Below are 11679 nucleotides of genomic sequence, written 5' to 3' on the forward strand. Positions count from 1 at the left end.
TTCCAACGCTGATGGTCCCAGGGCGAGTTATTACAGTGATTGTAAGAGGAGGGAGAGGCCTCTGATTTCTCTGACCTTTTTGAAGAGATGCAAAGAAAATTGTTAAAAGCAGAAGCGGTTTCAAATCTGTCAATGCCAACTCCCTTGGGGTCTTTCAAAGAGCAGAGAGCAAGAGGCTTCCTGAGGCCACCCCAGAAAACCAGATAGCACAGGGTTCTGCAAAAGGACAGGCCACACACACCTGTTTAAATAGAAGTCAATACGCTTTATTAAGCAACACTGCTGCAGTCGCTCTGACATGATGAAAGGTGGCCCAGCACCGTGAGGGAACGTGTATTTTTACACGTGGGAGAATCCTGGAAGGGAACCCCATTACATTGAGTCGTTTTTCCAACCTGCAAACTTTTGATGGTGCATTAAACCCTTTCAAGGGGTAAACGTAACTTTAACAAAATGTAACTGAGGGCGATTCACTTGTAGAGACTTAAATTTGTTATATAAAACTTTCCCTTGTAAGTCCTCTGCAGAAAGGAGTTACTTTGCCAGCAGCTGGACAAGAGGTGACACACAGCTGCCAAGATCAGGGGTTTGCAGATTTTAAATGGTAAATTTTGATCAAAAAAAATGACCTAAATCTGAAACTCAAAGCAGTCGAAACAGGGGAAAGTGAAGTGGTAAGTTTTGATCAAAAAAATGACCTAAATCTGAAACTCAAAGCAGTTGAAACAGGGGAAAGTTAGATCCCAGGTTGCTCCTATGACCCTAACTCAGTTCTTTCTGCGTATAGGATTTGCAGGATGGAAAAGGAAAAGGAAAGCCCTGCACCACCATGCCACCTGACACAGATTGTGCAGCATCCCTGCAATGGCAAGTAGAAAATGTGGCAACGTGGCCATTCTGCCTGTAGAAATGCCCACATTCAGTCCTAAGGTATAGGTTGGACCTGTCCTTCCCCACCAGCTTAGAAGTGCAGGCTCCTCCAGAGGAGAAATCAACCTATTCTCATGTTTGAACAAAACCCAGCACTAGCTGAATCCTTCATTTGGACTAAGGCGGCAGTTAAAGAGGAACAGCAGAGTTTGCTGAAATGGTTTTGGTCTTCAAATTCAGTTCCATTTTTTTTCTCCCCTCTGAACTGAGCAAAATCTGGAAGACTGCAGCTAATTCTTCACTGAGAAAAGCTCGACTGGTTGAACATCTCAGGATAGTAGAGAGATCTAAAAAAGCAGTATCAACATATGTGGTAAAAATCACAGAAATATCATCACTATTGATGCAGCAGGACAATACAAGAGAAGAAAGATTGTCCTCACTTCTATTAGACTAACAGAGCTGAAAAAGTAAGGAAGCTTTCATACACCTGGTTCCTTCATCAACAGCTGAACGGGTAGAAGAAGGTCAGTGACACACCACCAGAAGGAATAAAAGGATAAGCCTGAAATAAAAAAGAAAAAGGTCTGTTAAAAAAACCCCACACCCAGTGGGCATTTATAGGTTTAAAATAAAACAAAAAAAAGACTATAAAAAGGCAAAATTTGCATTATCATCCTCACAGGAAAAGACTTAAATGAATTTGCTTTACCCCAGCAGCTTAAACAGAACTCAGCAAAGTCTGGAGAATGGAGCATAGTCTGCCCTATGGGAAACTTTTGAAAATGACAAATAATTTAAGCATGCGAAAGTAGTCTTTGCTTCTCTGACATATAAAAAAATGAAACAGCTGCGCACAACTGGCGTGTGCTAAAATGGGGTTTAAATAAATTTTTCAAACACCTGAGAACCATTGCTTTACAGCTGAGATACCAGAGAGAGATCAGGTCAGTGCACAATGGCAAGCACAGAAAAATGTGGCCATGAATATGAAATAAGAAGCCAGAAAAACTGCATTCACAAAAGAATCACAAAACAATTCCCAAGAGGACACGCTAAGTGCTTCTCGAGGAAATTTTTACAACTGTTTCTGAGGTGTACAAATCCACATTTCCACGGTAGTCTAATGTAAGGGAGCAAAAGAAAAGCAATATAAACAACACCCTCCCACCCCCTCCAACTTTAATTTTAAAAAAGGAAAGCAGGCTTATTTTTTTCTTCTCTTTTTTAGAGCAATGTATCTATTTACTGTTGAAATTATCTTAAAAAAAGAGAAGAAAAAAATAACCCTGCTTTCCTTTTTTAAAATTAAAGCCTTTCAGATGTTATGACCAGTAAAACATCTGTAACCTACGTTGTCTCTCCACCAATATTTTTCACTCTGGTTTTAAAATAAAAGCCTTTCAGATGTTATGGCCAGTAAAACATCTGTAACCTACGTTGTCTCAGTGCAGACAGCTTTGTCAGTCTACTCAGTCTAAAGTATGACCCTTATACAATTTGGCTAAAAAATGCTGTCATTTACACAGGTGTAAATACACTGACGCAAGTCTCTAGATTTACACAGGTGTGACAGAAGAATTTGGCAGAGTTTTGCTTATTCTAAACAAGAAAAAAAAAATACATCGGATCAACTTTTGCTGTTGGTTACAGTTGTGTCAACCCATAATATGCTTGGTGCTGATGGCACTGCTCCACAGCTTGTTAATGAAAATAAGAATTTTGCATACTGTGTCCAACTAGAGACTGTAACCGAACCTAAGACTGCTACAATTAAGATCCTCAGGTTTCTTCTTAAAAAAAAAATACTAATTTATTACTTGGTACTATTTTCAGTTTTGTATTAATTTTTGAAAGAAACTTTAACTCAGTCTAGTTTTCTAACCTGCTCTTCCTATCATCATTTTACCCAAATACACAGTATCCCATTCGTGCAGCATTTTCATACAATAAATGGAATCATATTTCTTTTAAAATCAGAAAATTTTGTTTGTAAAGCCACAGACCATTGGCAGGACAACTGAAAAGCAGGTGTTGTGTCTTGGAGCATATTTTAACATCACTGCCCATTTATTACTTTTCAGCTCAGTCACGATCTTTTGTAGTTCTTCCCAGCTTGCTTGCTGTGCCTGAATTAATAAAAATGTGCCAATGTGAGTGATTTCAGGTTTGATTCAGATCCTTGATCTACTGTCTATGCCTCTGTAAAAGACTGACAGCTCGATGTGCAATGGAGGGAAAACCATGCAGTTTTCAAGCATTTCACAGGTAACATTCAGCTGCTTGGCCAACTTTAAATTATTAAGGTGACTTAAAATGAAACAGGAGAAATAAAAGGGGACAGCTTATCTGAAGTGGGTTGTGCTCATACCAAGTTTCCTTTGCTTAAATGGAGTGATGTAATTATCAGCACGACAGGCTCATCATGAAGGGGGAATCCAGCCCAGGACAACCTAATATCAGGTTTTGATGCATTTACGATATATTTTTGCAGCATGTGATGCTTCCACTAAATCAGAATGTATTTTGGACACTGAGAGGGAACGTGGGGATCTGAATAAACATCCCTGAGAGAAAAAAAAAAAAAAAAAAGAAAAAAAAAAAAGATAATTCAGGTCTGAAGGGTCATTCCCTTCAGCAAAAGCAAAGTGCAGTGGATTGCTCTTCCTGGACCCAACTGTAGGGGCGTGGGAAGCTTTCAGATGTCACAGGGTTGTAGATAACATTTGAACATATGATTAGCTTTCGTGAGCTGTCTTTAGAAACCTTACATTTTTTCCCCCCCGCACCTTAGCCAGAGATCCTTCCCTTGAGGTTTCGGGACACTTAAAATGTTGCTTTGACAAAAATCAAGGATGTGGAGAAGTTTTTCCTGTGTGATGTCACTTTGCTGCCCTTTATAAGCCTCTGCAGAAAAGGAGGGAACCTATGTGAGGATTCACACTCCAGACACGGGCAACCAAGGGGAAAAGAGAAGCCCAGAGGTGTACCAAGTTGCAGATACCGACCCAACGGTAAGCCATGCTGCAGACCAGTCCCTACAGCTGCCTGGGCTACACGCTGCTGGTACTCTGCAGCCTGAAGGCTACTACCCTCGCCTTTCCCAACTCCTCTCCACTGCTGAATCCCAGCTGGGGGAATGGAGACCACTTGATGCACCTCTACACAGACACAGAGAGGAACAGCTTCCATCTCCAAATCAACGCTGACGGCTACGTTGATGGGGTCCCTCACCAAACCATTTACAGTAAGTAGTTTACTATGGACCCTCAATCTTCATGGGATCAGGGGAGGGAGAGCAAGACTTCTGCTTTCTCACTACCTCTAAAGACTTCCCTCCTCTCATTAGGCAGGCAGAGAGAGGAGTATAGATATGGGATGGAAAACCTACATAACAAATTCGCTCCAAAGAAATTTAGCGGATGGGGAATTTCATTCCTCACCTAAGAGAAGTGAAGCCCTATGGTTCAAGGGATACTCTGCAAGCAAAACCTACCGAAATCATCCTTCACTTCATGATTTTACCCACAGCTTCTTGTGGAAGCTCCTACTAGAGGTTGGAGGTGACGTTCCCCAAATAGCTACTCTCCATTGCAGTGACAACCAAACCACACCAAGGGAGCTCACCACAGCAGTGGTGAAAAACTGATAGCATCCTTAAAATCTTTAGTTTTGGGGCAGAGAGTCAATAACTACTAAAACCAACTCTAATGTGCATAGAACATGGGTGTGCAAAGGTTGATTAAAAAGGGGGAAACTATAAAATGCCAGGCTGTCATAAAAGAAGTGCTAAGCCTCTGGAGTTCATAAGAAGTAACTATTCCCTACTGTAACTAAAAGGTTCTCAAATTGTTTAATAATAGTTTTTATTCATGGAAAACTAAGGTATTCTTCCTTTGCTGAATATCTGTCTCAAACCCTATAGTTAGTAGAAAAATGGGGGTTTTTTTTAAGATTTAGGGTTCTTTCATAACATTTCGAAAGTATGTCTCTTTTAGCAGCACTCAAATTACAAGGAGCTAGGCATCATAAAGTCATGTTTATAATTATTGCTGCATAGAGTCTTCTTCATCCACTCAACTAAAAATGTAAGAATATGTAATGATGTTTTTACATAAGTACATAAGGAGGAAAGGATGTTTTTATTAGTTATAATTTAATCAAGGAGAAAAAAGGATCAAGTTCTGCTATTTTTTAATGTATTTTTTTCAGGAATTATTAATTAAAGACTTGCAGGGGACTCTTGCACTGTCTTGTTGTTGTTCTTCCTGCATATCCAAAGGTTTTATAGAACTCATTTTAGGTATGTTGGTCAAGAACCAGTGTGATGTTATAGAGAAAAACAGCCAGCAAAATACCATGTTTTGCCCGTATCTGAAGCAAATGCACCAGTATTTGGCACGGTGGAGCAGGAAGGGTGGAAATGAGACACTGCAAGGGATTGTGAGAAGAAGGGTGACTGAATCTCTGCCAGGTCACCATGGTACCGCTGAGATGCCAGATAAATGAGAGGTGCAAAGTTCTGCACCAGGTCTGCCATATCCCCCTGCAGCTGCACAGGCTGGGAGGAGGCTGGATGTGTAAAGTCCTCCTGGGTAGGACCTGAGGGTTACAGCAGGCACCCAATTAAACATAAGTCAAGAGCACACTCACTTTGAGAGGCAGGCAAACCACCTGCTGTGGTCAGGAGACCAAGGAAAGCTGTTAATCTCACTTTACTGGGCACCAGTGAAACTGCTCTTGGGGTGCACCAGGTCAAGATGGATGTGGAGAAACCAAAACTGGTCTGGCAGAGGGTTTTTAAGGGGGATCAGTGCCCTTGAGCATGATCTGTAGGAAAGGCTGAGGGAGCTGGGTTTGTTTAGTGTAACAAAAAGGAGGGTAAGGATAATTTAATATCACAGGATATTAAGATCACACAAAGCTGAAGGAGATGAACTCCCCTTGGTAGTGCTGACGAGCAGTGTCCCCAGACTGTGGTCTAATCACACAAAGATGAAGGAGACTAACTCCCCTTGGTAGTGGCTGACGAGCAGTGTCCCCAGACTGTGGTCTGGGACTTCAGAGTGGATGTTAGGGAACAAATGTTGCCTTTGGGAGGTTAGTGCCACAGGGCACCTGGAAAGGTGGTGGCATCTCCATCCTGGGAGCTTTCCAAGGCTCAGGCGACAAAACCCCAGCTAACCTGGTCTACAGTGGTCATTAGTCCCAGTTCATGTGGGAGGTTGGTTCAGACCCACAGAGGACACTTCCAGCCAGAGCATCTGTGAATCTGCAAGGCAACGGTGAGGAGTTGAACTGGGTCCTGGGTTTGACACCTTTGTTTTTCCAAACAGGTGCCCTAATGATCAAGTCCGAGGGTGCTGGCTCAGTGATAATCACAGGTGTGAAGAGCGGACGCTACCTCTGTATGGACACGAAAGGAAACATTTTTGGCTCGGTGAGTGAACCTTACTAAGACTCCAGACTGAAGGCAGGTGGTCTGTGGTGTCTGTTTTCTCAGGCAGGGCAAATCTGTACAGCTACAGTAGGAACATGCCAGTTTAAGTGAGCTGAGGACCTGCCACTTAGGTTAAACTTTCTCTCTTCTTTTTGATTGCTTTCTCAAGAGAGAGATTGATTTCTCTCTTTCTTTTGAGTTGTAGAGCTGACAAAAGCCAGAAGCAGTTCCTCCTTGGGTAAACGGGGGCAGAATGAGATCCAGTGAAGGATCAATCTGAATTCCTGCTGTAGCACAGAGCCATGGGTCGGGAGCAGCTCAAACAATGCAGCCTTCTGAAATAAAACAATGTTATCATAGAATCATGGAATTGCCAGAGTTGGAAGGGACCTTCTAGAGATCATCCAGTCCAACTCCCCTGCCAAAGCAGGGTTGCCCAGAGCACATCACTCAGGAGCATCCAGGTGGGGCTTGAAGATCTCCAGAGAAGGGGACTCCACACCCTCCCTGGGCAGCCTCTGCCAGGGCTCTGGCACCCTCACCCCAAAGAAGTTCTTCCTCAGATTGGAGTGGAACTTCCCATGGTCCAGCTTGTGCCCGTTGCCCCTTGTCCTGTCACTGGGAACCACTGAAAAGAGTCTGGCTCCATCCTCCTTCAACCCACCCTTTAGATACTTATCAGCATCAATAAGGTCTCCCCTCAGCCTTCTCTTCTCCAGGCTCAAGAGTCCCAGCTCTCTCAGCCTTCCCTCATCAGGGAGATGCTCCAGTCCCTCCATCATCTTTGTTGCCCTACGCTGGACTCTCTCCAGCAGTTCCCTGTCTCTCTTGAACTGGGGAGCCCAGAACTGGACGCAGGATTCCAGTTGTGGCCTCCCCAGTGCAGAGCAGAGGGGGAGAATAGATAAATGAGAGGTGCAAAGTTCTGCACCAGGTCTGCCATATCCCCCTGCAGCTGCACAGGCTGGGAGGAGGCTGGATGTGTAAAGTCCTCCTGGGTAGGACCTGAGGGTTACAGCAGGCACCCAATTAAACATAAGTCAAGAGCACACTCACTTTGAGAGGCAGGCAAACCACCTGCTGTGGTCAGGAGACCAAGGAAAGCTGTTAATCTCACTTTACTGGGCACCAGTGAAACTGCTCTTGGGGTGCACCAGGTCAAGATGGATGTGGAGAAACCAAAACTGGTCTGGCAGAGGGTTTTTAAAGGAGATCAGTGCCCTTGAGCATGATCTGTAGGAAAGGCTGAGGGGGTTGGGTTTGTTTAGTGTAACAAAAAAGGAGGGTAAGGATAATTTAATATCACAGGATATTAAGATCACACAAAGCTGAAGGAGATGAACTCCCCTTGGTAGTGCTGACGAGCAGTGTCCCCAGACTGTGGTCTGGGACTTCAGAGTGGATGTTAGGGAACAAATGTTGCCTTTGGGAGGTTAGTGCCACAGGGCACCTGGAAAGGTGGTGGCATCTCCATCCTGGGAGCTTTCCAAGGCTCAGGCGACAAAACCCCAGCTAACCTGGTCTACAGTGGTCATTAGTCCCAGTTCATGTGGGAGGTTGGTTCAGACCCACAGAGGACACTTCCAGCCAGAGCATCTGTGAATCTGCAAGGCAACGGCGCGGTGTTGAACTGGGTCCTGGGTTTGACACCTTTGTTTTTCCAAACAGGTGCCCTAATGATCAAGTCCGAGGGTGCTGGCTCAGTGATAATCACAGGTGTGAAGAGCGGACGCTACCTCTGTATGGACACGAAAGGAAACATTTTTGGCTCGGTGAGTGAACCTTACTAAGACTCCAGACTGAAGGCAGGTGGTCTGTGGTGTCTGTTTTCTCAGGCAGGGCAAATCTGTACAGCTACAGTAGGAACATGCCAGTTTAAGTGAGCTGAGGACCTGCCACTTAGGTTAAACTTTCTCTCTTCTTTTTGATTGCTTTCTCAAGAGAGAGATTGATTTCTCTCTTTCTTTTGAGTTGTAGAGCTGACAAAAGCCAGAAGCAGTTCCTCCTTGGGTAAACGGGGGCAGAATGAGATCCAGTGAAGGATCAATCTGAATTCCTGCTGTAGCACAGAGCCATGGGTCGGGAGCAGCTCAAACAATGCAGCCTTCTGAAATAAAACAATGTTATCATAGAATCATGGAATTGCCAGAGTTGGAAGGGACCTTCTAGAGATCATCCAGTCCAACTCCCCTGCCAAAGCAGGGTTGCCCAGAGCACATCACTCAGGAGCATCCAGGTGGGGCTTGAAGATCTCCAGAGAAGGGGACTCCACACCCTCCCTGGGCAGCCTCTGCCAGGGCTCTGGCACCCTCACCCCAAAGAAGTTCTTCCTCAGATTGGAGTGGAACTTCCCATGGTCCAGCTTGTGCCCGTTGCCCCTTGTCCTGTCACTGGGAACCACTGAAAAGAGTCTGGCTCCATCCTCCTTCAACCCACCCTTTAGATACTTATCAGCATCAATAAGGTCTCCCCTCAGCCTTCTCTTCTCCAGGCTCAAGAGTCCCAGCTCTCTCAGCCTTCCCTCATCAGGGAGATGCTCCAGTCCCTCCATCATCTTTGTTGCCCTACGCTGGACTCTCTCCAGCAGTTCCCTGTCTCTCTTGAACTGGGGAGCCCAGAACTGGACGCAGGATTCCAGTTGTGGCCTCCCCAGTGCAGAGCAGAGGGGCAGAATGACCTCCCTTCACCTACTGGCCACACTCTTCCCTACACAGCCCAGGATCCCATTGGCCCTCTTGGCCACAAGGGCACATTGCTGGCTCGTGGATAGTCTACTCTCACCAGGACCCCCAGATCCTTCTCCTCAGAAGTGCTTTCCAGCAGGTCTACCCCTAACCTATACTGGTGCCTGGGGTTCTTCCTCCCCAGGTGCAGGACCCTACACTTACCCTTGTTGAACCTCATTCTAATAATGAGGTTCATTATAATGAGTTCATTATAAAGAATTATCATTATAATGCTTTTGCTGAAAATATGGGCATGCACCTCAGATCGACATTAGACTAAGCCTGAGCTGTCTGAGTTACAGAGCTGGCAGACCAGGAAAAACACCCGCTGCAAGATCTCATCCCTCTTTCCATCTTTAATCAGCACTTGTCATTCACCAAATCCCTCTGCTCACTGGTGTCATATTTTTTTCCCCTAAGCATTACTTCAGTCAAGAGGACTGCGTGTTCAACCACAGGACACTGGAAAATGGATATGATGTGTACCAGTCTCCCAAACACAACTTCTTGGTTAGCTTAGGCAGAGTCAAACAAGCTTTCATGCCTGGTATGAATCCACCACCATACTCCCAGTTTTTGTCCAGGAGAAACGAAATCCCCTTGTTTCGATTCAACACACCTGAGCCCCACAGAAATACCAGAAGTGCAGATGTTGATCCAATGGATCCTCACCAGATCCTGGTCCCCCAGAGGAAGATCTCCGCGTTCGGATCTCAGTTGCAGCAGCAAGCTGACTTTCCCCACATGCCCAGAGAACCCATGAGAATCAACCAGAATGACGTGGTCAACCCAGATGACCCACACGCTATGATGGATGCCAGGAGGTACGCAAGCCCTCGCTTTTATATTACACGGTAACTGTGGCCCCACCACTTACAAATTGAAGACATGGGCTAACATAACAGGCAAAAGGAACTGCCTAGCACACTCAGTTTGAATGTCAACATGGCTATTAGAAACCTGAAAGAGATCGGGGAAAAAAAACACCTTAATTTCAAATTTTGTACTTCCAGGTGACAGTATACTGAAAAAAACCAAGCTGGACATTTTCCAGGTGGGGCTCTGTTTTACTGGAAAGAAGATACACTTTTGAAAAGAATAATAGCAACTAAACATATTAGGGTCTGAATCACCTTAGCGATTCAGTGAAAAAAAAAAAAAAAGCACTTGAATGAAAGGAGAAACCGATGTTTCGTTACTGGTGGAGCTGGGGAGAGACCTAGTGCATCTGGGACTCCAACAGAGACAGGGCATCCTCTTACTAGCACCATCCCCGCCTGTGCAAGCACAACAGGCAAACCAACTGATGGTGTGTTATATTATTATATAAAATTTACTATATACGTTTTTAGCTGTTAAGTCGTTGAAGCTTCAGCCTCTTTTCATGCCCGTACGAGTCAAAAAGTAACCACTTTGCTGTGAACACTGGAGTAAAGGAGAGGAGAACAGGACAGAATCAAATTGTCTTGTGTAGAAAGAGTCACTTCTGACACTTATTGAATCCAAGCTGAGATTTGGGGAAAAAAAAGAGGAGAGACTCATTGTCTCTCAAGTGCTTCTCTATTAGACTTTTATATTCATTAAATTCTACCATCACAATATAGAAATATAATGTAGAGCCATTCATTAGGTTTGCATAATTTCAAGCCAGAGAGAAGTACTGGGATAGCTAATCATCCGCACACTGCTGAACTACACCGGCATAAAACTATTAATTGCTCATGAAGACTCTCATCTAACGAGTGAAAATTAGGTTCGTACTTAGAAAAGGAGAGTCTCAGTTTAGCGTCTACGTTTCTATTTAGTTCTGAGCAGGTATCAGATGCTTTACGCTTGTAAAGGTGAAATTACTTCAATATTAATCAGGAGATCACTAATGTTGACAAACCCTTTTCCCTAGATTGGTATAGTGTTATTGGTAAGTTCACTTCTTAGACTTCAACCTCCATATATACATCCAAAGTTTAAAAATCTTTAATGAAGATGCGATACCTGCGGAGCAGAGGTTTTCATTGAAATGTAGGTGTCAAATTGTCAACTGGTAGAATTCAGTATCGTTTGATTGGTTTTACTGGAGCTCTATTAATTTCCACAAGGATTCTGAAAATCGTGGATATGCTTAGTGTTTTTTCTCCCTTATTTATTTTCATAAGGTCCCCTGTGTTCCTTGTTTTCATTGAAATTGTTCTGGATTTAGCACATGGTCTGTCCTACTGACAGCATTTAAAATAATCTTCCCCCCTCCTATTTCTGTATATATACACACGAAGTCTCTTTATCTTCAGCATCCAAGAAGTTACATTAGAACAGTCACAGAACCTGATTCTGCTGCTATAATAGTTTCCCTAGGTGGAGTGATTCCTAATTCATATAAATTCATATAATTAGAAGCGCAGGACAAGTCAAATGATTAGGATTAGATCAAGAGTTCTGCCTCATAATTTATTGGTCTGCATCCTCTAAACTGATCATGTTTTTGATTAGTTTCAAAAAGAAAGGAGTGATTCTAATGGGTTTAAGAGAATTGCAGTGTGGGCATACAGTTGTGTATTTTCTTGCTTATTCAAAATACAGCAAGACTTTTTACCTTGCTGTCTACGCATTGGGGAGGTGTGATTTTATTTATGTGTTCTAGTTTAATAA

At 43.8% G+C, this 11679-nt stretch overlaps 1 protein-coding gene across 1 annotated transcript; it reads left to right on the top strand.

Annotated features, from left to right (window-relative positions):
- The first annotated feature begins 3891 nt into the window (after positions 1-3891).
- FGF23 (fibroblast growth factor 23) lies at positions 3892-9894 on the top strand. Its single transcript, XM_014959830.1, has 3 exons — positions 3892-4117; positions 6207-6310; positions 9457-9894. Exons 1-3 carry the CDS (start codon positions 3892-3894, stop codon positions 9892-9894), a joined length of 768 nt encoding a protein of 255 aa, XP_014815316.1.
- Positions 9895-11679: the final 1785 nt, after the last annotated feature.

The sequence above is a fragment of the Calidris pugnax genome, unplaced genomic scaffold (assembly GCF_001431845.1).
Source record: "Calidris pugnax isolate Ruff unplaced genomic scaffold, ASM143184v1 scaffold373, whole genome shotgun sequence".
In the NCBI taxonomy this organism is placed as follows: Eukaryota; Metazoa; Chordata; class Aves; order Charadriiformes; family Scolopacidae; genus Calidris; species Calidris pugnax.

What these genes read in the sequence shown, in the direction of transcription:
- FGF23 (XM_014959830.1), top strand. Translation starts at nt 3,892, where the DNA reads ATGCTGCAGACCAGTCCCTACAGCTGCCTGGGCTACACGCTGCTGGTA. An exon ending in CCCTCACCAAACCATTTACA is followed by an intron (nt 4,118 to 6,206) that starts GTAAGTAGTTTA and finishes TTTTCCAAACAG; the next exon opens with GTGCCCTAATGATCAAGTCC. An exon ending in AAGGAAACATTTTTGGCTCG is followed by an intron (nt 6,311 to 9,456) that starts GTGAGTGAACCT and finishes TTTTCCCCTAAG; the next exon opens with CATTACTTCAGTCAAGAGGA.